At 31.4% G+C, this 24,920-nt stretch overlaps 1 protein-coding gene across 1 annotated transcript; it reads left to right on the top strand.

The window, feature by feature from the left end:
• Positions 1-12,550: 12,550 nt before the first annotated feature.
• On the top strand, positions 12,551-24,918 carry LOC126846153 (lipase 3-like). The gene is made up of 8 exons (XM_050585360.1): positions 12,551-13,402; positions 21,847-22,045; positions 22,204-22,324; positions 22,399-22,645; positions 23,367-23,525; positions 24,167-24,251; positions 24,333-24,478; positions 24,553-24,918. The coding sequence occupies exons 1-8, from the start codon at positions 13,040-13,042 to the stop codon at positions 24,787-24,789; spliced, it is 1,557 nt and encodes a 518-aa protein (XP_050441317.1). The 5' UTR covers positions 12,551-13,039; the 3' UTR covers positions 24,790-24,918.
• The last annotated feature ends 2 nt before the right edge of the window (positions 24,919-24,920 follow it).

The raw sequence follows: 24,920 nt of genomic DNA, 5'->3' as shown, positions 1-24,920 counted from the left end.
TAAACTGTACATGTACTGTACAACTGTACTGTGATAAATATTATCAAAAAGAATATGCATCAATTTCACTTATTCATGTTTTCACCAAATATTTTATTTTCTTTGTCAATTATTTCCATCAGTACTATTTTATTGATTATTATTTTGCTGTAAGCATTTTATTTATTATTATTTTATCTTTAATTCCTAATTCCTATAATATACTATACTGCTGTAGGTACGTTAAATAATAGTGTGTGTCCATTGAAAACCTGTTACAGGCAGTTCGCCTTTCTTTTTTTTTCTAAAGTAAAGCTGTACATAAAAAATATAGACAACTTTACTTCAGAAAAAATAATATATAATATTAAACACTATAATTTCCTGAATAGGCCACAATTATTGGAATAAAACTAACTTTAAGCTGGCTTGACAGCTCGTATTTTTTCTGTAGTAACAATTAAAAACAATTTATTGAAATATAATCAAAAATTGATAATTTAATAAAAGATTAAATTAAAAAAACAAAACTAGCGGTCTTTATTAGTATAGGCTATACTTTTATAATTTTGTATTTTTTATTATAACGTTACTTTTGTCTATTGCTCTTTAGAACCGTAGATTTTTAACGAAAATAGAGGTATTGACCCAGTTTCAAAATGTAAATTTTATTTGCTTATACTATAGAACATTAACACTACACGTTAAACTCCCAGTTATAATTTTTAGATGTAATATATTTTAAGACTTACTATTTGAAATGAATTTCTAAAATTTGATAATATAATAGTTATAAATATAATATTATGTGCACTGATTAGATTTTTCAATACTTTTAATAATTATCTATACTCTATATTAGTTATTTATTATTTAGTAGGAATGAATAACGATTTATTCTAATTTTTTGTTAGTAATAATACTTTTTTTTACAGTCTAAACTCTAAAGACTGTATTTACTTTGAATTGACTTTTTTATTTCTTAATAACAAAAATGTCAGCCAGAATTATTTTTTATTTTATACTAATCATAGATTGGCGTTCAAGTATGTTTGGTACCTTTGGTTTTATCACATTAAAATGAATACACCAAGTTATACATATTGTATCTACTCTCATAAAACTACAGAAGCTGTTCTACTTTTATATTTTTTGTATTTAAATGAAGGTTTTAATTTAACCTCGACAAAGATATTTTATTCATTTAGAACTTAGCTCTAGACCAGCAAAATGCAATGAGTTTGGAACTCTGTAATCTTTTGATCCTGCTGTTGACTGATGTCTCATACCAAAAATAACTAGTTATTGAATCGATTAATGCATAAGGGACTTATTTTTTGTTAGTTTTTTGTATGGTTAAGGAACGTTTTTTAATTCAGTTTTAGTAACGTGACTGAAGCTATTTTAACATGCACCAATGCTTTGAGAAGGTGCCAACAAGAAAACAAAATTAATTTAACTCGTTTTCGTTAAAATGAGCCGAAGGCCCTTATTGTATTAATCAATTCATTTTCGAACAATAAATATGTCTCTAATAATTAAACATGAGTCATGACGTCATTCTACAAAATAAAAAATTATTAGGTAACACAAATCTGAATATATTCTATTGCAAATAATATTTACCAGAGATACCAATTGTAAAATATACCCGTTACACCAGGGGTCGTGATAAAAAAAATTACAGACATTTGCTTGTGACTTCGTTTGTAAATAAAAATAAGAAGAATCACAGGTTAATGGGTCCAATGTATATTCATGCTACAGCGCGTGACACACCACACTTAGGCACGACAATGATCAAACTATATACACAGTGAGAATCAATGACATTTTATCGGTTATTAGAACGCAGCCACAGCTACAAACGCGAGCAAAATTAAAGAGCTAATGTCAAAATGGCAATCCTATTCAAATACTTTATTCAAATGTCATATGTGTCAATGTCGAATTATGTTATTTCCAATTGACAATCTGGTACATTGTTATTATTGTTTAGCTCTGTTGTAGTTTTGAAGAGGTAATCGATTTATATTGATTTGTTTTTTATATCATGAAAAATGATTAATAATTAATATAATCACGAGAATAGCAATATTTAAACAAACACCCATAATGGTTATAAAAATACATTTTATGGTTAATAGTTCAATAGTTTTCACCTCTCCTATTTAGATCAAATAAATGTATTAAGTAATAATTCTGATCGGGTCATATAGGTTAGGTTAGGTTAGGACTCATGTCTATAATGTTAAGCGTCATCGTGTCTTTTAACTTGTATACATAAATGTTATGACTGCACAACTACCATGAAAATAAATTGCTAAACAAAACAAACAAAATTTGACAATTGTTGGTCAACGCATTGATAAAAAACGATTCAAAATATTTGAATAAACTTGTAAAGCGATCACTGAGATTACTATTTGGTCATACCCCACAATACTTACGTATTAAATCTCAATGAAAATATAAACAATCGATGCTATAGATCCCGTAAACGTTTATTTTGTTATAAAATATAGTCCCTATAATGATTAAAATACTTTAAACTTGATTTTTTGGTCGAAAACAACAACTCAACTAGAAAATAAAGCCGTCTTTATCTGTTCATATTTTATGTACAAATATATCTTATACTAAGTTTGCAATTAGCAATTTGTACATTGCATGCGGCATGTATATTTTTTTATTATAATTTTTTCAGTCTTTCAACGCAAGAGTTATGCGATCAAACTCTCGAGATGCCTGATCAGTGATCATGCTGTTGTATCATGTATGTTTAGACGCATAAATTAAGATGTATTATATTATTATAATAAAACATCGTAAGGCATTACATTCGCATGCGTGTAGCTTAACCATATATTTTAGCCTTTAGGATAATTTAGGAAATAGTTAACTACTGGATCTGAACGCGTCCAAACCGGCTTTACAGGTGCTTACCATTTTTCATTTCAGATTTTAACAAATTTAGATTTAGGTACGCTAAATCGGTTTACTCCACACATGTCAATACATTTTTAGTAAATAAGACCATTTGCAAAAAAAAAAAAATATATATATATAAAAATAACACATACCAGTCAATTTGTGTATTAGTATTAATAAATACCAAACAATTTTGAATGAATGCTGAAATGTCTATTTATCCAGCTTCCATTGTCGTACAAACACAGATAATATACACGGATACATACGCATGAATCATATCCAATAACCTTGATTTTATTTTATTGTTTGTTACGTTTGTATTCGGTTGAAATAAATATGCGTTTACTCTAAAAGGAGAAACGTTTTTTAAAATGTTATTTTAGTACAAAATTCGAAAAAGACTAGAAGAAAAATAATTTTGTTTTTGACCAAGTAATGAGTATGACTTCGACTTGTATGTTTTACCTATATTTTCTATTATACATAAAACTAATAGTACTTAATAACGAGAATGAAACTTTTAAACAATCATTACATACTTATAATACGCTTAATAATCGTCAATTATATTTATAAACGAATATTTAAAAGTATTAATTAATATTATTCAACTAATAACTATAACATAGTTGATTTCTATTAGTGCATAGTTATTAAAACTATATATAACTTATAAGTGGTAAAATCTATAGTATATATGTGTGTGTGTATGTGTAACAAAAATCATATTTTAATGTTCATCCCCAAGGCCTAAAGAAAGTTGGCATTTTTTACGAATCGAATTAATGCAAGGTACCTTTAATGTTAACATGAAATATGAATTCGAGACCTGTTTTCATAAAATATATGACAAAAGTCATTATGATAATGTTTATAGCGAAAAACATAAAATTAGTTCAATATTTTAAACGATAAAACATTAATGTTCAAAAATACATTTAGGATTTCGCGATAAGTAGGTTAGGCAGTAAAGTTTTAATTTTATGCAATGTGATTTCAATTTTTCTTGGTTTTTACCCCCTCCCAACTTAGTTTTTTTGATAGCAACTTTTGAAACTTAAACGGTAACGTATATACTTTATTGACTTTTTTAATTTAGTACTAAACATTTTGACTGGTCGATAACCAGTTTTGGACAACTATTTTTAAAGTTATAAGAGTTTAAAAGTTAGGACGGGAGGGGATGTGCGGTTGGAAAATGCGCGCAGATAAAAAAAATTAAGAATTTATTTTATTTTATGAAGTTGTGTGTTAGAATACAGCAAAGCATAGTATCAAAAATTATACATAATTGGGAAAGATTGCTACTTATAATTACGATAGTATTCCAGCAAGTAATTTAACATTTTTGATTATTATGGTATTTTATATTAGTATTTTATGAGTCACACATATTCCATTATCTATATTTTGTATAATACACATAATTAATATGTAGCTTTCAACACAAGTACATAGGTTAATAGATCATACACGCATCCTTTATAATTTATAAATAACTCATTAGTTTCTATGACTAACAAAATCACGAAGATAAATAAAAATATTTATGTTTATTATTATATTTTATGTAAAAATAGATTTATATTTTATATATTGTAATATATCTAAACAAAAGTAGTAAAGGCTGTCTTATTACGAATTTTTGCTTAGCTTCGTAAAATAATTTTCGCATGTAAAACGTTAATACCCCTTTAGTTGCCTGCGTTTGTACATAAGTTACTCAAAGTGAGCTGCAATAACTCTCAAAGTCTCAATAAGTATTAATTATTAAATATATATAACTAGTTTGGCAGCTTTGCCTTAACATATATATACAGCTTTTTAATTAATTTTTAAGCTAAACCAGTGTGAAGGGTCATTAGTAAAGTAACCTAAGATAGATACATTTCAATTTTTTTTTTTAAATATCTTTACACGTGATTTTATGCGGTTATCAGTCGAACTTAACTTATACCTTTAAGAGATTTTCAAAAATACTTTTATTGCAAAAATATATTTGTATAAAATACGTACTACTACTATTTAAAGAAGAGAAAAAATTAAATATCTATTTTATTTACACGAATGTTATATTATATATATATTGCCAATCAAATTATTTATACTTAATTCTCTTTACCATCTACAATTTTTCATCGAAACTTTTATTTGAAACTTATTTAAAGAATTTCAGTTATAATAATTTTCGAAGAACTGTGACCTCTCCGTCTTCACTATGCCCACTGTCCTAGCTATTGTTAGCCGTTCTTACAATATGTAAGTACTGGCAATTATTTCTTCTGTATTTTAAGACTTTATGAGCTCACAATCTTTCACGGTGTACCAATATGGAAACACACCATGAGTATCATCTATAGCTAGTAGATGTACCTACTGGTAGTTAACACTTTCAAACGTAGTGCTTAAATTAGACAAACTATACCTATTATTATTATGATTTATGATTATTGTGTTTAGTTAAGTTCAATTTCACTAGGTACAATATAACCTATTGATTATTGTACGATCCGAGTTCGGCGATAAAGCAATAATAGTGAAATTTCATATTGAAAATTTACATAATCAAAATCTAATTGGTAGTCGAAATATGCCTAAACCATTATGTTAAATAACACAAGTGTTGCGAAAAAAAGATATTCTACCTTGATCGAGGCGGTCATGTGACCTACCATGCTTGTCTGGTTTGTGATAGGATCCAACTTTGGTGTAGTAATTATTACCGATCGCCGTTAAAAATATCATTCATTAAATCTCGGATCGAAAAATCTCATTATTATAATAATGATTAATGATGCCGTTCATACTTTCCGCCCGAATATCATATTATAATATTGTTAATAACGTACTATTATATATTAAGTTATAAGAGTCCAATATTTGTAGTCTTAAGTCTGTAGATAGTAATTGCGTATGTAACAATAATTTAAAGATGTACTAACGAATTTGAAATAAATAAAACATATTCAAATTAAATATTTATAAAAAAAAATCAAATGCATGTAGGTAAAATGTATTCACTTTCACGGCTCACCTTCGCGCATAAAGGCTATAAAATAGCCACATTTTAAAACGTTTAAAGTGAGATTATACATAATGACTTCAGATGTATTCAATAATAAAACTTAGTAATTTTTGTTTAACCTTGCTTCTTTAAGGTAATGATGTAAAACTTTACTTAAATTTTACATAAATAATTTAAGTTAATGCGTTTTGACATAATTACCGTTTAATAAAAATTGAATATTTTTTAGGTGAAGGGCGAATCATCTAGGTATGTAAATGTAATCAGTAATACTTGGATTGATACTTAGAGTGATAAACCTTTCCAAAAATAATGCCTGTAGCGTTTTGTACTTTATGATTAGGTATTCTTTAAATAAGTAGGTACATCGTGATGAAGCAAGACATTTCAACAGACCATTCTAGGTCAAAATTCTGTCCCAGCAATATTTTATTGTTCAAAAGTTTACAATACAAATAGTATCAGCAGAATAGTACTTAAGTCATTTAAACAGTGCAACATATCGTCAACAAAGTTATTACTAAAAATAGTATTGTAAGTGTATTTTTAAAAATATACATAAAGTAAGTATATTTTAATTTTTTTAGTGTTGGCAAAATCAGTCAACATGTATTGTTTTATTATTATTGTCTGAATTAATAAAAATATATATAAATAATTAAAAAATAATACAAGTATAAAGTATGCACCTGTCAAACTGAAAATCACAATGCCTAAGCGTAAATTTACAACAACAGTAAATTATTTTATTCATTCATGTTTGGCGGCAGTATAATTATATTGTAAATTAATATTTTTTTTTTTTAATTTATAACTATCTTATATAATGTTTATGTCAATTTACTCAACACTTCTAAGTGCGGCAATAATCCGTTTATAGTCGTTCTTAAGAAATTGTAGCAATTCATTAAAAACAAAAAAGTAAAAATAGTCGTGTTGGCTAACGTCACATAGAACACCCAAGTGATTGAAAAACAGGTCTATCGTAACGTTTAACAACTTAGGATTTACGACACACGAAAATAGGTAGTATTTGTATTTTCAAACACCTTAATGAACGTAATTAAGCCTCACATAGTGCTAGAAAAGCTTAACCCACAAAACATTTAATTTCGATTTATTTCATATTACATTATAGAATTATTTAGTTTTTTAAAACTAAACTGAACCAAACCTAAAAAAAATATCCACTATATTATGACAGAACTTAATTTTTTTGGAATTAACATTTAAAAAAATACAATTGGCTTTTTCTTGTAGGTAATCTATATATTTGCGATAAAAGTACAACACAACTTTTACCTTTTTGCTACAAATAGAAAAAAGATAGGTTTGTAATCGCTTTTTAAGTTGTCAAAAATATTCCTAAAATTAAATTAAAATACATATTTTACAAGATTTTATACTACTGAATTTAAAAATGAATTGCAATTATTATTATGTGATTGTTTTTAAACGTAAAAAGTTAATGAAACAGTAGGAATTATTTATTTATAATTTTTTAATTGTTAACACTATATGTATACACTACATTATTCACGGGCTCTCGTTATAGAAATCAGAATTTAATTATTCTCTGCTTTGTTAAAACAACCTAAGCAAAATCTCATACTAAAGTTCAATTCTGCATCATTTAGAATTCATATTTAAAATAATTTTTTTTTTTTTTTTTAAGTAGTTAGTATACAGAATACATTGAACTTGAAGCGTAATCAGATGTGATCACAAAAAAAAACCAGACTGGCTGCAAAGATGTCAGATAAGAAAAGAAAATCTTTAATTTTAAATTATTAATGTATTGAGATATCTATATTTTAAACAAACCCATGACCACATTATTCACTCAGTTGAAAAATACTTTATAAATTGGGATTGAACATATTTTCCTTAGTGTTAAATTACGACAGAACCACTTTACTCGACCACATTGGTTCAGTAGTTACATTCGTTTGTACATTTCAAGTTTAAATACAAAGTATAATTCGACATCGTGTCGTTTTCTAGATGTGAATGGTAAATTATTCACCTGCAGTATTATAAAATAATTTATAATGGTTTTTTAGAGTTCCTTGTGTCATTTATATTATTTTACATAACTTCGAAGATTAACAAGTCAAAATGGTGAACAGGTTTTTGAACTCATCGATGTTCATATATACATATTTATTAACCTTGAAATGGCAGAAAGCAATACAAAGCATGAACTTTGTTCTTATTATTATTTTCATTTGATAAAATAAAAAAATACCAACAATTGGTTTTGTGAACTAAAAATGCGAATTGTTATTAATGTGACAATTTATAATTATATAACCTAAATAAGTAAATTCGATTATGATTTATTTCTCTTAATTATCAATTATACTGTTTTTAGTGTATCAGCTAGTTACTGTAAATAAATCACTGTATTTTTGTTCAGGTCCGTTTATTAATTATAAATAAAGCAAATATCGGCAATTTAAATCCTACATAATCCTTTTAAATATTTTAAGAAGTAAAAACATTATAAATTAGCTTTATAAGTATTTCAATTGTTATGACTCTTATACATGATCAATGTTTTGAGAAAAAAATTACCTCTATGACACGACTCATAAATCTATATTCTCCAAAACATTATTTTTAATATCTTACTCGTCGAAGATTTATTCGACAAATCAGTCAACCATAACATTTTATTGCCAACGTGTATTTCCATATGAATCTGATTATTTTTAAAGTTATATTGAAATAAAATATTCTTTAATTATTTATTACTTTATTTACCAAACCGAATTTATTTTTTTGTTATGAAGTTTAACATCTTATCTATGGGGGCTCCGATATAATATTTTTGTTTTTTAAATTTGTTTATATTTTAACCCTTTTAGCCCCCATAGAAAGATTAATAAACTTTAAAAAAAAATAATAATAAAATTTGTTCAATAGATACACCAGAAAAGGACTTCTACAAAAGCCATTTTTTTATGATACTATTTACTAGCTATAACTCGGAGAAAAATAACTTAAAATGTTTTACAACTTGTGAAACTTAACATTTTTTCTCCTTAATTGGTCGGCATATTTAAAAGAGCTACTAGATCAATTTTGACAAACCTTTGTCCCTTAATAAATTGTTCTTTCCGTTATCCTTAAGGGAATAAAAAAATATAGTGGGTACACAATTGTTATTTTCAAGTAGATTCTTTACTTACTGTAAAATGTAAAAGGCATTTTAAGATAACTAGTAGATAATTGTAATATGTTACATTGGAAATAACCTCATTCTTAGAACTATTTACTTGGTGTCACGTTCAACAGGTTTTCAATGTTGTAAGTAATTGATTTGTGATTTGAAATGATTACTGCAGAGACATCTGAGGTACCTATCAGGTCTTTTTCTAATCGAGTTTTGCCAGTAGGTCGGATTTTGATTATTGGAGATTAAACAATGTTGTAAGATGATCGATGACATTTGTTACAGCGTTAATTAACAGCGTTGACATTTTCCTTGCTTTAAAAGTCTGTGCGTGCAAAGGGGGATAATAATTACCAGCCTATGTATGTATTATGATGTGGTAATCGATACAAATTACCAAAGAAATGGTACTGGAATATTGACTATTATTAATAAAGACGTGGAGATTAGTGGAGGAACAGGATATTGCTACCGACCCAACATTTTTGGAAAAAAATGAATAAAAGGGAGAAACATAATATTGATAAAACAAAATAAACAAGGTAATTTTTTCAACAAGGTAAAGTTTTTAGTTAGTTTAACAATGTGTTCAAAGTTCAACAAGTTTTAAAAACGATAAACTCCATAAAATTAAAAATATGATTTAACATTTTTAAATCCCAATGGAAAAAGTAAATTATATTATTACTAAAGAAAAGTAGGACTCATCCTATTGTCATTTTATATTCAACATTTTTTTAAACATATTTATTTGCCTACTTAATTACTACCAATGATAAATAGTTGTTTATATTTTGTATGTATTGTGAATTATAAGCTAATAATAATTTTATTAAATCATAATAACAATTAAAGTGGTTCGCTAGAATGCTATTTTTTGTATTATACGCAAGTACTCATTTAGTGACGACGAGGACTTAAGTGCTCAATCAAAGCACTCATTATCCCGGTGGACCGTTTTGTAGAAAATTACTGTTTCTAATTGACGTGAAATAAAATAATTATGATTTATATACGCATAGGTAATAATATCCAAGGTTTTGAGATTAATAATTTACGAATGAATGATACACGCTGCGTTTATTAAATTAACAATAATTTTTCAGAACAATCGAAGTAAATCTATAATCCGCGTGTGTACGACCTCGTCACTTTAAAATATATTTTCCGTCTTTTAAGGTCATTTAAACATTTTCTTCTACGCATTATTTGGATATAGTCTATCCGCCGCATAGGCGAGCGCACGGGTAGGACTGATTGGGCTTTAACCTGAGCCTTTTTTTATACGTGGGTGGGTACTTGGTACCTTATGAAGTTATGACTAAAAGTAGGTAGAACCCTTTATAAATAGAAAATAGCTATATAAATTTATAAGTACAATGGTTTTTGTATATGGTTAAAAAAATAATTTAAAAAATTTAATCTTCAAAATTATCAATAGTCAACTGTCAATACATGATTGTTATACGTTCAGGTCTATCGGTCTGATGATGAAAAATATGAAAAAATATACAACAATGTTATAAAAATGTGCGATGAAAATAATATTGACATTCCTGATGTAAAGAAACGAAAAATATCAAAAAAGGTTGATGACAACCACGATCATCAATATTTTGAGGAAACTAAAAAAGATGAAATGAAACATTCTTGCTTTTATTTTGCACTTGATCAAATTATATCTGGTTAAACGTTCGATTCAATCAAGAAAGTCTTAAACTAATCGAAGGGGTTGGAAATTTTGGTTAATCTCGAGACTACAGAAGAAGATATTTTATATTTTAAAACTTTATTTGACATTAATGTTAATGTAATAAAATCTAAAATAAAATTATTAAAAAACATGGCCGACACTGAAACATCGAAAGGAACATCAACTAAAGAAGTTTACGTTTGGATAAAATGGCTCAACGAGAGAGATCGACTAACTATTTTTAAAAATGTTTTAATTGTTCTTAAGTCATTCGTTACTATTCCTGTTACAAGCTGTGGCTGTGAACGGGCATTTTCGAAACTCAGTGTTATTAAAACCAAGCTTCGATCCACAATGAACCAAGAAAGATTGGATGCTCTTTTATATAATATGTTTATCGATCAAGAAGAAACGGGTAACATCAACCATGATCATCAACCATTGATGGATTTAAACATTTAATTGAAGACATTTTGTAGAATTATTTTATAAAGTATAATAATTACATTTTTTTTATTTGACAGTATAATAATTTTATGTAATGTGTATTCATACAAATTACATAATGAACAATTTATAATTATGAATAATTTTTTTCTTTTGTGACCATGACAGGGGGGGGGGGTAGTCAGATTCATTTAGCCATACCTGACTCAGAAGTCTGCGCACGCCTTTGACTGTCTATGTGTACATAGGGTCGTGACAAAACGACAAGTAGTCAACAACTTACCGTGATAGTAAAATATAATACTATCTCAAACAGTAACGCAAATTTGTCAAATGTCAAATGTTATTAATTAACACCTATTAAAAGTATTTAATGCAGCTGTGACTATTATAGAGATCCGGTGGTATACGATTGTGTTGTATTATTTGATTTCTAATCGTTGCGGAGAGGCTTACACATCTATACTAAAGGTGAAAACTCGTTTGCGCACATCGTTATCGCTTATCTTATATATTATAATTTAAGGTCAGACCTATTGTTATGTACCCGAAAAAGCTACTCGGTTGCGCATAAATCAGCACGACCTGTAATTCAAATAGACATAGGACATAATAATATTATGTATAACAAAAAAAAACAATTCGATGAAATTACATCAGCGATTATTATTATTATGTTGTTTTAACGAGTAAACAAACGTATAGAGGAACGTTTTGCGCGTGCCTAGCGGCTCTTGCACACAAAACGCGACACTTCAATTAATGTTTTCCCAGTGTCAAACGATGTCGTGTTGCCCGTTCAACGTTGACACCACAACGCTCAACCCCCCGTTGATGACACGTGATTTGTTTGTTGTATTTCGTTTAACGGCCTAACGTGGGCAGCATTTGCAGGCGATCGTCAACAGCTTTGAAACATTATTTACTATAATGCGTGCGTGAACGTATTTTCGACGTACGGCAATGGCAATAACAATTATATTGCGGTTTAGACAACAGCTATACTGTGCAATTGTCGCCGTAGTTCGTCTTTACAGCACGTCTTCACGCCATCAATATAAAGGCTACTTATTATATATTATTGTATTTTTTTTTTTATAGGTTTTGAAACTTAAAAATACCATTTGTCGGTAGAATATTCTGTATAATTCGCTTTGGTCGTGCACACTGGTCGTCCACACTGGCGGGACGAAAGACACGCGGAGTGGGAGCCGAGTCGGTTGCTCAAAGCGTTTTGCAAGCGTCTCGGCGGCGCGCCGAGTGAAAGGATGAGCAGCCGCGCTCGGACCAGGAGCAGGAGGGATACTGTGCGTGTATGTCCTGTCGCAAGGTTGTCCGACGGATCGCCACTCAATATTTTCATCCGCTACTGTGTCGTACCGTCGCTCTAGTTCGCCTCGCGCCGTCGACGCCGGCGGTGAAAATGATAGAGACAATATTGGCTGTTACGCGCGCAACGCAAACGACTTACGTTCACGATACCGTCGTTAGTGGTGGTGTTGTTGTTGTTGTTGTTGTTGCTGCTGCGGTCTTTTGCCAATAGTGATAATATTAGCAATTATCGACAAATTAGAATAATTCAATTAGTGATATTTACAATTTATTAATCTCGGTAAACAGCGCGGCCGCCTCTGTTTGTCGAGTAGCAGGCAAACACCGTAATTAACAACACAGGTGCGACAATTCGCAAACAACCGCGTGACGTTGCGCGCTCGATCTGCGGATATCACAGGCAAAGGCTCGCGCCTTTGAGTACTTTTTGCCGGTATTCAATCGCGACAAGATGAACCGCGCGCATCTGCTTATCGTGTGTCTTTCGCTGTTTGCGTGGACGTTATGCGACGGCGCCAGGTCCGTCGAGCGCAAATCACCGAAACCGTTTGCCACGACCCGCCAGCAATTATGGCGGACGGCCGTGGCCAGCGACCACAGGCCGTTGACTAGGCGCAATTGGAGGGCTAACGGCAAGCCTGGCTATTTCGGGAACGACCACGTACTGGCCCGCCGGCAATGGAATTACATGACGTCCACCGTGCTACCGGCCATCACGCGGCCCTGGAAATCGCTGTCGGAAAAACTGGAATCCAATTCCATGTGGCCCGGCATGAGCAGAATCGCTAACGAGGCGTACTTACTTAACACCACGGTAAGTTCACAACGTAATAAGTCACTTATTATAAGTGTACTGTAAAATATACAGCTGGTAATTAATTCATGAAAATTTAAAGACATCACAATTACATAATATTGAAAACTCTGACAATGCCATAAGTGATATGACAAGTGTAGAATTTTTAATTGAAATTATTTAAAGTATTTTCAACCAAAAAATATATTTTGTATATTTTGTAAATATTTTTTTACTAAAAACAATCAATTCTAGGTGTAATTGTAAATAAACTTGAAATTGTGAAAAAAATTACAAAAATAAAATAATTTTTAATAATTAAAAGCATACTGTAAAAGTAATTTGTTTTGTTGATATCACGATTTGAACGTATCCCATAAAATCAGGAAAATATATACTATATTGAGTTATTCCAACAAGTAATTCTTAATTAAACTGTACAGAAATAATTATCCAGTAAACAGTTTGTTGGGACTTATACCGATTATGTTATCTTATTATTAGACCTATTTTTACTATTCTGTTTAAAAAATAAACTCTTTCCTGAGTTATTTATTTCGGAACTTGTCAGAAATCGAACGGTTTTAATAAGTTTCGGAAGAAGAAGCTCTGTCAAAATCGATTAACACAATATGTAAATATGTCTATATACATTTAGAAAATAGATTATCATATTGATACGTTGTTTTTAGCTAAAGGAAACGCTACAACCTCGCCACCTATTTATTAAAGAGTAAATTATTGGAAATTGTTCAACAAAACTTATAATCCAGTTAAAATGTTCAAAATCACACACTTATAAAGCAAAATAAAATCCATATTGGTATATTGTAAAGAAAATTCCTCAAGGATATCAAATAGATGCCAGTAAATCAACATGCAGGTTTCCTGATTCAGTTAACTACTTCGTAGGAAAATCCAAACAGATTTCTCATATTGTAGGGACAAGTTATTCCTGTATGGTTCCAAGGAACAAAATCATGACTCATAAATTAAAATACCTAAACGAAATCTTAGGTGGTCCGATACGACTTCTTACTCAGGGTCTCATTGGGCATATCCTATAGACTCCATTGATACGTAAACGGTTTTTTTTTTAAGTAAAATATAATAATAAATTAGTACTTTAAAACCAATAACACATATCACCGTTTCGTATATGAAAATATTTTTTGTATTAATATGTAAAACTAACATTTGTGTTTTATGCCATCAATAATTTTAAAAAAAACTTCACTTGTTATAATATTTAAGTGAGCTTATGAAGCAAAAAATTACCATACATGTTTAGCGCAAATAACAATTAAACGTGTGTAATTAGCTGGTTAATACAAATAATGAAAGAACAAATATACTATTTATTTTTAGAAAGGGATATTATTAGAGAATTAATTATGTTAATAGTATATTATGTTAGTCAAATAGATGATTAATTTTCGTGTTTTTTATGTCAAATTATAACTAAATAAACATACAAGCGCAAAGAAATCCTAAATCAAATCGAACAACTACCTATATTTGTATAGTTATTTGATATTTTTATATCAAAATAAAAAATATCAATAAGAATTAAAAGTAATTTTAAAGCACATTAACCAACCAGTTATATGGTTTTATTTTAATATTGTGATCAGTTAAGCAATTATCATTTTTTATTTTTAATGCTAAAAAAAAAGTCATCGATGAAACGAAGAATACTTTTGTTAAACTTTATACCTATACTTATTTAGAATTTAACCGAATAAATTAGGTGTTAATTGTTATAATATGATCTTTGCTAAGAACGCGGTAGTCGGTATACACACTTAAATGTACAATTTAACTAGTATTACATAATAGTAAATGATAACTATATACTGTCTGATAATAAAAAAATTCCTAAATTACATTAAATGTGTAGTTTTTAAAATGTATAAAGGTAGTTCAACATTTGAATTGATTTATAAACTTTCTGAACACGAATAGGTTTTATTTTTTAAACAAATCGGGTGATTTCAATCTTTTTGAAATTAATTTGTTTGTTTTGATTTTTCTTTTTTTGGTTCCTATATTTTTAAGAACAAAACAAAATGATGAACTGCTTTAGATGTAGGTATAGTTTGACGCCTAAATAGCTCATAGGCTTGTATTTGAAAATGATTACACTATATGACCTAGATGCTTTTGAATAATTATTATTGTTATTACACATTTATCGAGTGTTGTAAAAACGAACATATTTTTTTTTCATCGCATTTATACTGACATAATAAATGCAAACGCAAATAATGGCTTCCGCAATAAAATAGAATCACTTGACAGAGTATAATATCAAATAAGACACATGATATACATAGAGTTCACACGCTATCGTGTATGGTACTTGAAAACAAATCGTTACACAATGATAGGTACACAAAATGCAAGTTCAAGGTCAAATTTTTTTTCCCATAAACAATCAACTCAAACGAAAATCTCGCCTAGAACAACCAACGGGTTTAGTTGAATATTATTAATCTTTTTATTCGAGAGAGCTAGATGTTTTTTTTTTATTAGACAATATTCAAATACTTGATAACAAGTACTTAACGGTATCAATAAACTTTAGAGCATCAATATTAAAAAGTTATATTATCAAAATTCGTTTCTGTTTCTGTTACTCAGCGCCACTTTTCCTTGTAACGTTTTTCCAGGCCAATCGAATTTCTTTAAGTTGTAAAGGCTAAAACTTTTGAGTAAGTACACACTTGCAAACATTGATACATGTTATATAGATCCGATTTTATCAGAATGTTACACGCGTGTTGTTTTTTTTTTTAATTATTTGTTTATGTTGTTCGACGATTTTGTTTTTATAATAATATAAATAATTACAGCCAATAGTGCCCTCAAGTCGAATAATTTGAATTGGAAAAATAATATCGTGTGTCGTTTTGCAAAACATAAAACCTTAAAATGCGTTAAGAAAAAAAAACAAATCTTTGCGACAACATAATAATTGGTAAAATATTTGTTTCGTGTATACGGACCGGTTTATGTATTTACGAAATAGTTTTTTTCCTTCGATTATTATACAAAATGCATAATATTATGTTCAATTTTTATCTCGTTATTAGAGTTATAGAACGACTTGGACTCGTTGCGCGTTTATTATATTCCATAACCCAAGAGACGACCTTGTACCAGAAATGTATCATAAAATCTAACAAGTGATTCTTAAGTGTGTACATACTTAATTTTATACTATTTTGTGGTAATGCGCCTGACGGGCGGCTCTGTACGCTTCCTCGGCGTGAAAGCCAACCGCGCTGTTACAATCGAAATGATAACGCAGAATCCAAAGGCGTATTTAGCATGAACGTTAATGAATGTCTTTTTAAGTATAAAAAAAAAATATATATATATATATGTTTATTTACCCAATACCGGTACAAGTGTTTTGATTTGTGTCCGTCCGACGGCTGTTCGGTCAACCCTCCTCCTATGGTAGATACACACAAGTACCCTGTACGAGTCACGACTAAACGCGTCTTTCAATCTCAATGGCCGCCGTTTGTCCTTCGATCAAAATATATTCTAAAATACTACTTAATAATGTGTATGTATTGATTTCCATAAATAAACACACACACACACAAGTCAGTTGGATCGGAATCGCGTGTAAAAGAACCCGCGTGACCTCTCGGCACGTTGGTGGGATTCACGGTTCACCAAGAAAAACAACTTGCAACACAAACGTCTTGGGTTCTGACACAACTACCTAGCATTACACGATTAAAGAGCAAACGAGTGTGTGAAAATCGTGGGAACCGTCTTTTGATACGAACAACAAACATTTAGGTTTCACAATTTTCTAATAATCGAGTTACATTTTGTTTAGTATACTTGGGAAAGTTACCTCCGAAAGATGGGTAGATCCCATTTAAAGGTAAAAAAAAAAATAATCTATTTTTTTATTCGAGTAGGTATTTTGTTAAAAAAATATCACGATTACATAAAAATTATAGAATACTGTGTGAAGATAATCGTGATTTATTTTGATAAGCCCGTTAATAATATAACATTACCCGTGTGTTTTCTAAATAATTACATACTTGGTCTGCAAGAACTACCACTGCAGAAACGCCTAAACCTCGAGGTACGATATTTACGTGCATTAGAGAAAATTAAGTTTAAAAAAAATCGTTTTTATTGGCAAAATCTACACAAAATAAACAAAAACAATAAATAGACCCAGAAACGAACTTAAGGCCGTCGCGCTCAGAGTTATTTAGCTAAATATTGTAATTATTCGTTGATTCATGATGTTAATGTTATTTTGTCATAAAAAAAAAATTAACTTGTTATTACTCGAGTTTTTTTTAAACATCATTTTTCTAACAAAAAAAATCATATCAATAATTTTTAAACATAATAAATTATTAAAATACATCAATAATTACTCAACTATTGTTGTACTAACTTGTACTACATAATATCCAAATAAAATACCTAATTATTGAAATTATTTTTATTTGAAAATACCATAAAAAAATCGGCTTGCTCAACCCGTTGGTTATGATATTTCTTTTTTTTAGATTGATGGCTTAATTAACACGATCCGACAGGCTAAACGCCGAAACGTTGGCGATTCGAAAAATGAGTTACCTACAAACATACATAACACTAGGTTGATATTAGTAGAGTATACATTACAACTGCGATCTGGTCATTATCACCCGACGACCTTGACATCGTCTAATAATAATATTACATACTTATCGAGGGAAATGCACGGTGAAAAAAAAATCGCAAGGTGTTTAATAATATATTAGATAATGGTATACGTTATTATTGCGGGAACGATAATGAATACATGTATTTTTTTCTTTTTATTACTCAATATTTTTTATTTTATGGTTAGGTTAGGTTAGCGACTGTTTCGAGGTAATATAATAATTGTTGAGTACATTAACCAAGCAGGTATGCTAGAAAAATAAGTGTGATTGTACTGACTGACTGACTGACATAACACTCGCAGTCAAAAATAAGGTTAGGTTAGGTATTTTCTGTCTTACACGAAGGGAGGACACCGCAAAATTGCGGTTTGATATTTCAATCGTCACACCCAGGCATAATGGCAAGCGAAAATCAATCGGCATAGTAATTATGCACACTGTGTGTTTGTAAAACGTCGCCTTCGATAATTATTATAATATTTTTATTGTGGGTTTTGCTCAACAGCAGCAGCTGTCAGCAGACAGAAAATTTGCCCAGGCCCATCTGATTTTACACTGGGAAAATACTGACGTTATTGTCTACTAAATTGATCGTTAAACATATTCACACATTGTCACGCTCTAGATAGCAGATTTTACACATAGCACTTACCCGTGGACTGTAATAATTGGTATCACTAGGCACTAGTGTATCGCGTATAGTATCTTCACAATACATTAATTGTTCTTTTTCCATTTATTTTTGTTTTTCCTACGTTTAAAAAGATTCTCAAGTAATTAAGATATTAGTTTCAACGGTCTGTTACTTGATAAAAAACAATTCCGTGCTAATCAAATGCAAAAAGAGAATTTACGAGGAAGTGCTTATAGTTAGATTTAATCTAGGGATCTGAAATGTAAGGGATATCTTATTTAAATAGGCTAATATCGGTTGGGAGTGGGAGGAGGCTATCAAGTAAGCACATTTTGTTTAGCCAGTATAATACACATAATATTATACATGATAACATAACGTTCTCGTCAATTGATAAAAGACGACGTTGATAAAAATTACGAGCCTCGATCAAGGGTTTCTCGAGAAGCCAAAGGGGTTCACGTGCTTGTCGCCAATCCGTTTATATGGATTCTAAATCCACCAAGTGTACATTCTTAACAGAAATTCGCTTCGGAGGTATGCTAATATTAGGTATAATCACTCTGATCTTAGTCGCCAGCGACAGACCAAAATCGATTACACAAATAATACAGTCCTGTGATTATAACATAGGTACTAGCCGGTTAGGTGATCCAGAATTGAGAAGCAGCAGGGGTCGACGACCTTGGCCTCTCTAGTTTGCTAAAAACAAACAAGACAATAATACGATTGAAATAAAGAAACGGACGGAGGATTACGATCGATTGACTACACTCACTGTAATTGAACCACGATATTTAATAAGCATGAATAAGTTATGTCACAATAATAATTAATGAAAGGCAAAATCAATAATGAAAGCAAGCAACACTAATTTCGGCTGGAAGTGATAAAAAAGAGTTTTCCGTGTTTAGGTAATTGAAAAAGTTTTTCAAAAATATAGCCATTTCGAGTAATCATATACTATATCTTTTTATTTTTTGTTAAAATATGTGGATTTCAACAAAACGTTGTTGATACTATTTTTCGAAACAAATAACCACGATTAAGAAACGATTAATAATTTAGTATTAAAATGTAAATATGTTATGGGTTTCTTTCAGGCCTATTTAATTTATTAACATTAAGTAGGTATTGATCTTAAGATAAAATAAAATTGGTTAACCAAATCATTCGGCGGCCTCCGATATTTTTACTAGATGCCTAAAATTATCATTGCTCGAGTCGGTCTGATGGTTATCTCAGCCGTTGTTCTTCACACACACGTCTTACGTCGACATCAGCGGGTTGTCTGCGATTTTCGTTTCGCGCTTGGCCTGTTGTCGCAACGCGCGTTGCCCAAACCGTGTGATAATAATGATATATATTATTATGATTATGATTATAGCGAATTAGGCGGGTACAGGTATCAGGTACTAGGTTGTACTACTACTACTACTACTACTATTATTGTTATTTTTTAAATTAGCCGCAACAATGCGGTGTACTGGGCGCCGCAATTAAACGAAACAAAAAATCTTCCACGCGGCCAAAACGAGATTTCGAAAGTCTCGTGCGCCGGCTCTGGCTTGACGGACGGGTCGGAGACGAAGGAATAATAGTATTGAATAAAAAGGTAAAAAAAATATCCTTAGTATAATAATATAATATTATACGGTTGCATATAGTCCGCGCAGAAAATAATATAATAATTACAGCTGGTAGAGTAGACCGTTTGTACTGTTTTGCCGTAGTCACTGTGTTTGCGTAACAGCGCGTATGTTGGGTGTATATTATAAGGACAAAGGTCGCACAGCGGCGTACAAATGATAATTACTACAATGTACAATGTGTGTTATGTACTTGTGTGTAAATGCGGTATGCCCGTGTGTCTTCTCGTTGGACTTATACACATGACTTTTTTTTTTTTTTTACAATATTCGTCTCCGAGATCACAGGTGACAACGGTGGCAAGGGCCGACGGTGGCAGCAGGTCGGAGACCTTGTCCGCGGCGGTCGGATTTGGGTCAACGTTTACCGGCGACCCCGACCCGTCGTCGGCGGTAATTATATTCAACTGGTTTTCTGTACCATCATTGGTCGCCGAGTTTTCTCACAGTGTCTGCAATATTATTATTATTATTATGGAGGCAAAAAGGGTCGGAGGACGAAAAATCAGTAGACCAAGGTCGGGTCGTTTTGTACAATATTGACACGGATGGCCGGACGTTGGGAAACGGAATAGACCGTGTACGTACACGTCTTGTAAGCCAAAGCGCAAACAATAGCCGCTGGTGGAAGACGCACAAACCGTAAAAAATTGTAAAACGTAATCACGAGATGATAATGACATACATGTAGCAAACAGTGTAGAATAAATGTTTGTTAATTTTCAAAAACATCTTGTTGTAGAACTACTAGTATGTTGTTGTTGTCTTTGCATCGATGCCAAAATATTTTAGTGAATCAAGTATATAAATAATTATAGAATATTAGTTCTTAGTGTAACTCAATTAACAGCTGTTGTAGACAAACTTGAAAGTTCCTATCCAATAAAGTTAGATTAAACGTGAAAAATAGTCATTGTCAGACTAGGTAGGCGTTAAACATTAGACGACTCCGAAAAAATTGTCCAAGTATGCCATTGAAAATAAATAACACTGCTCTTAGAATTATTTATACTAAGAAAATAATGTATGAATTATGAACATACTATTTCCTGAGTATAGATTAGATATAATCGTTGAACAGCATTAACCGTTTTCTACTAATTAGTATTTGTAAAAAAAGATAGCTCAATGATATTTAATAATATTAAAATAATTAAAGAAATACAGAAAAAATAGATCATTCAGAATTTAAAGAAGAGAATTAAAAAATAAAAATAAAATGTATTATAAAATACTGTTATAACATAACACAACTAAACATGCATAGCGTATTGGAAATTTAAGAAAATTAATGAGTTTCATGAGCACTTTTTTTAAAAAATTTATGATAAACGACGAAGTATGATAAGTTTAAAATAGTCTAAACTTTAAAGAGTAAATATTGCCAGATAAAATACACGTGCTACGCTCGTGTACCAAAAACAACGTTAATCCGAACATTTTTTAAACGCGGTATAATGTGTTCTTTATTTTAATTTTAAGGAAGACTTCATCAGAGAGCAAGGATATCCCGTGGAAAGGCACACGGTGATCACAACGGACGGCTATAACCTCACAGTGCACCGTATACCCTACAGTAAAAAAGCTGATCCGACAATAAAGAGACCCGTGGTAGTGGTCCAACATGGTATTTTGTGCAGTTCTACCGACTGGGTAATCTCTGGTCCTAACAGCAGTTTAGGTGAGTCGAGTTCACTCGTATATCGCACGAGAAAAAAAAATGTATTGGTTCTAGGATTAGAGTATAGCTGTTACTAACAATAGTTTTGTGATTGTGTATTTGTAGAATATTTTAATACTTAATAATCTTGGTAATTTCTTGATAATGACGGTTCTCAGGTTATGTTTTATCGGACGCGGGATACGACGTTTGGATAACAAACACCAGAGGAAACACGTATTCCAGAGGCCACGTGACGTTGGACCCGTCAAAGGACGCCGAGAAATTCTGGGACTTTAGGTGAGCTATTTGTTTTAAAGGTCGCGAAAATTGATTTTTGTTTTATCTATATTATTATTTTCACGGATTTCCAGTTGGCACGAGATGGGCGTGATCGACATGCCGAACATGATCGATTACATCCTGGAAGTGACCGGTGAACCGGATGTCAGTTACGTGGGCCACTCGATGGGCAACGCCATTTTCTACGTTATGTGTTCGGAAAGACCCGAGTATGCACAAAAGGTGCGGGCTATGGCTTCCATGGCACCCATCGCCTTCTTGAACCACGTCAAGAGTCCCATCTTGACATTCTTAGCGTCCGTGGCCGACCCGTTAGCAGTAAGCATAATACGAACGACGAACAGGCTTAGCCAGTATAGCAAGCTTATAAAGACTACAATAGTATTTTATTACGTTATAAAAGGCTTTTAAAGAGGGTTTTGATTAAATTACTTTAAAAGAAAAAAAAAGCCATTACAGTGGGCGGGGCATAGTGGGGGTGGAACATAATGGGGCGAGGGAGGTCACAGGCTTACAGACTCAACTGAAAGCGTGAGAGTTAAATCCTCCTCAATCCTCTGTAAATGATCTGAGTGCATCCCTTTTACTGATATAGTGTTCATTACTGCATCGCTGTTAATCATTTTCACTTTGGTTTGTGTTTATTTGCCACTGGAGCAGTTTAACTCTTCTCGAGTTCTTGTTGACGTTTGAACTAATTAATTTATTGGTGCAACTAGAGAGGAGCTGTGGAAATATAAAACCGTTTCGAAATCACTATTAAAGCTGCCACAAAATTTGAGTAAAAACGTTACTTGGACGTTATACCCGATTGGTTGCCGACATTGTGTAAGAGTTTGTAGGAGTTTAGAGTGATTTGAACTTAACCATTTTGATAAGTACGCCATGACAATTCTATTGCCAGCCAAAATCGTGCCAGCGTTGGGCGTTTGATTTACTGTAATTTTAAGACCCGGGTTCTAACCTCTATCTGGGGCCCTAAAATAGTGTACATTTTTTTACCTGACAAACTCAAATTAGAAATTTTTTTTTTTTTCAGTGGTTGTGTGGAAGCTTGGGGTATTACGAATTTCGTCCCAACGGCAAGATACTGTTGTTCGCGGGCAAGGCGTTCTGCGAGTCCAGTTACATGCCATCAGGAGTTTGTGACAATTTGCTGTTTCTGATCGCCGGTTACGATTCCAAACGATTGGTTAAAGTAAGTTAAGTGAGCAGGTTTGACGAAAGGTTTGATATCGCAACAATACTGGTGGCGGATAATAATTACTGAGAGCTATTAATTTTGCCGACTTGTTTACCGGGTCCGATTTATTTTTACATTTAATAAACTATTTTAAATCCAAAACTGTGTATTGTAATCAAATGTAATTTTTAATTTCGTGGATCAAGCTGTTTCTTCGGTCTATAAAAAATGCTTCTTGATTTCGATAGCCCATCATTGTAATTTGTAAGATGAAATGGTATTTTCATCAGTGATAGAGTAATTACTTCGGTTCAAGTCAGGCCATAAATTAACATGGGCGTTAAGGTTTGATAATAATTATTCTCGGCAAAACTGGTATCTTGTAGTAGCTGTTAATCTGGTTCATAATAAAAACGTTGTCCGACAACTCTTCAAACGGGCTCCGCAACTCGTAAAATACCCTATTGACGTTGCTAATAAAATAATATATTTTAATACGCAATTAGACCTTTGGCCGTTGCAGAATTTTTAAACTTATTTCGTTTAAGTCTAGCCAGCTCACTTGTATTTTTAGCATTTTAACGGCCCAAGGGGCAAGTCTTTTCGACTTGAATCCACGTGATTTTAACTACTTATGTATATTACAAACGTTTCAGAACGTTCTGCCGATCATATTGGCACACACTCCGGCCGGGGCATCGGCTCGACAACTCACTCATTTCGCCCAACTCATAAACCGCAGTAAGTATGAAATAAAAAAAAAAACGAAATTGTTCAACAAATATTCGGTGACACGCTGAGTTGAATACGTTTTCTTTGCAGACCAATGGTTCGGACAATACAATTTCAACAAGGAAAAGAACATGGAAAAATACGGTCAACTCGAACCGCCGGCGTACAACCTGAGTAAAGTGACCGTGCCCGTAGCTTTGTACTACGCTAACAACGATTGGATGGCTGCTCCAGAGGTATATAGATAAGGATATATTCCGCTAATGATCAAAGGGAGTAAGCAAGCTTAATACCCGTATGCATTTTCCAGGACGTGCAAGTTCTCGGCGACAAATTGCCCAACTTGGTCGAGAAGAGAGAAATGCCGTACCGGGAATTCAACCATTTGGACTTTTTGTGGGCGACTGACGTGAAAACTATTGTGTACGACGACTTGATCAGGTTTTTGAATAGATACGATCGAAAATACCTGACCGACGTAAAAGAATCTCAAGAAGTCGACAATAACGTCTTTACCAGTGATCTTAACGAACCAAAAAAGGATTAATGGTGTTCTCAAACACGAATAAAAAAAATAGGAGAGAACATTTTTACTATAACGCGAATAGTGAGCGAAATTATTGTAAAATAAAAAACGCGAGCCATTAGTTATTTAATACTAATAAATTATAATTTATA

The sequence above is a fragment of the Adelges cooleyi genome, unplaced genomic scaffold (genome assembly GCF_023614345.1).
Source record: "Adelges cooleyi isolate 19-005CV unplaced genomic scaffold, UGA_ACOO_1.1 ACOO_flye_CR_arks_rails_tigmint_CR_PRNA_9, whole genome shotgun sequence".
Lineage (NCBI taxonomy): Eukaryota > Metazoa > Arthropoda > Insecta > Hemiptera > Adelgidae > Adelges > Adelges cooleyi.
This window is presented reverse-complemented; position numbering and strand designations above follow the sequence as displayed.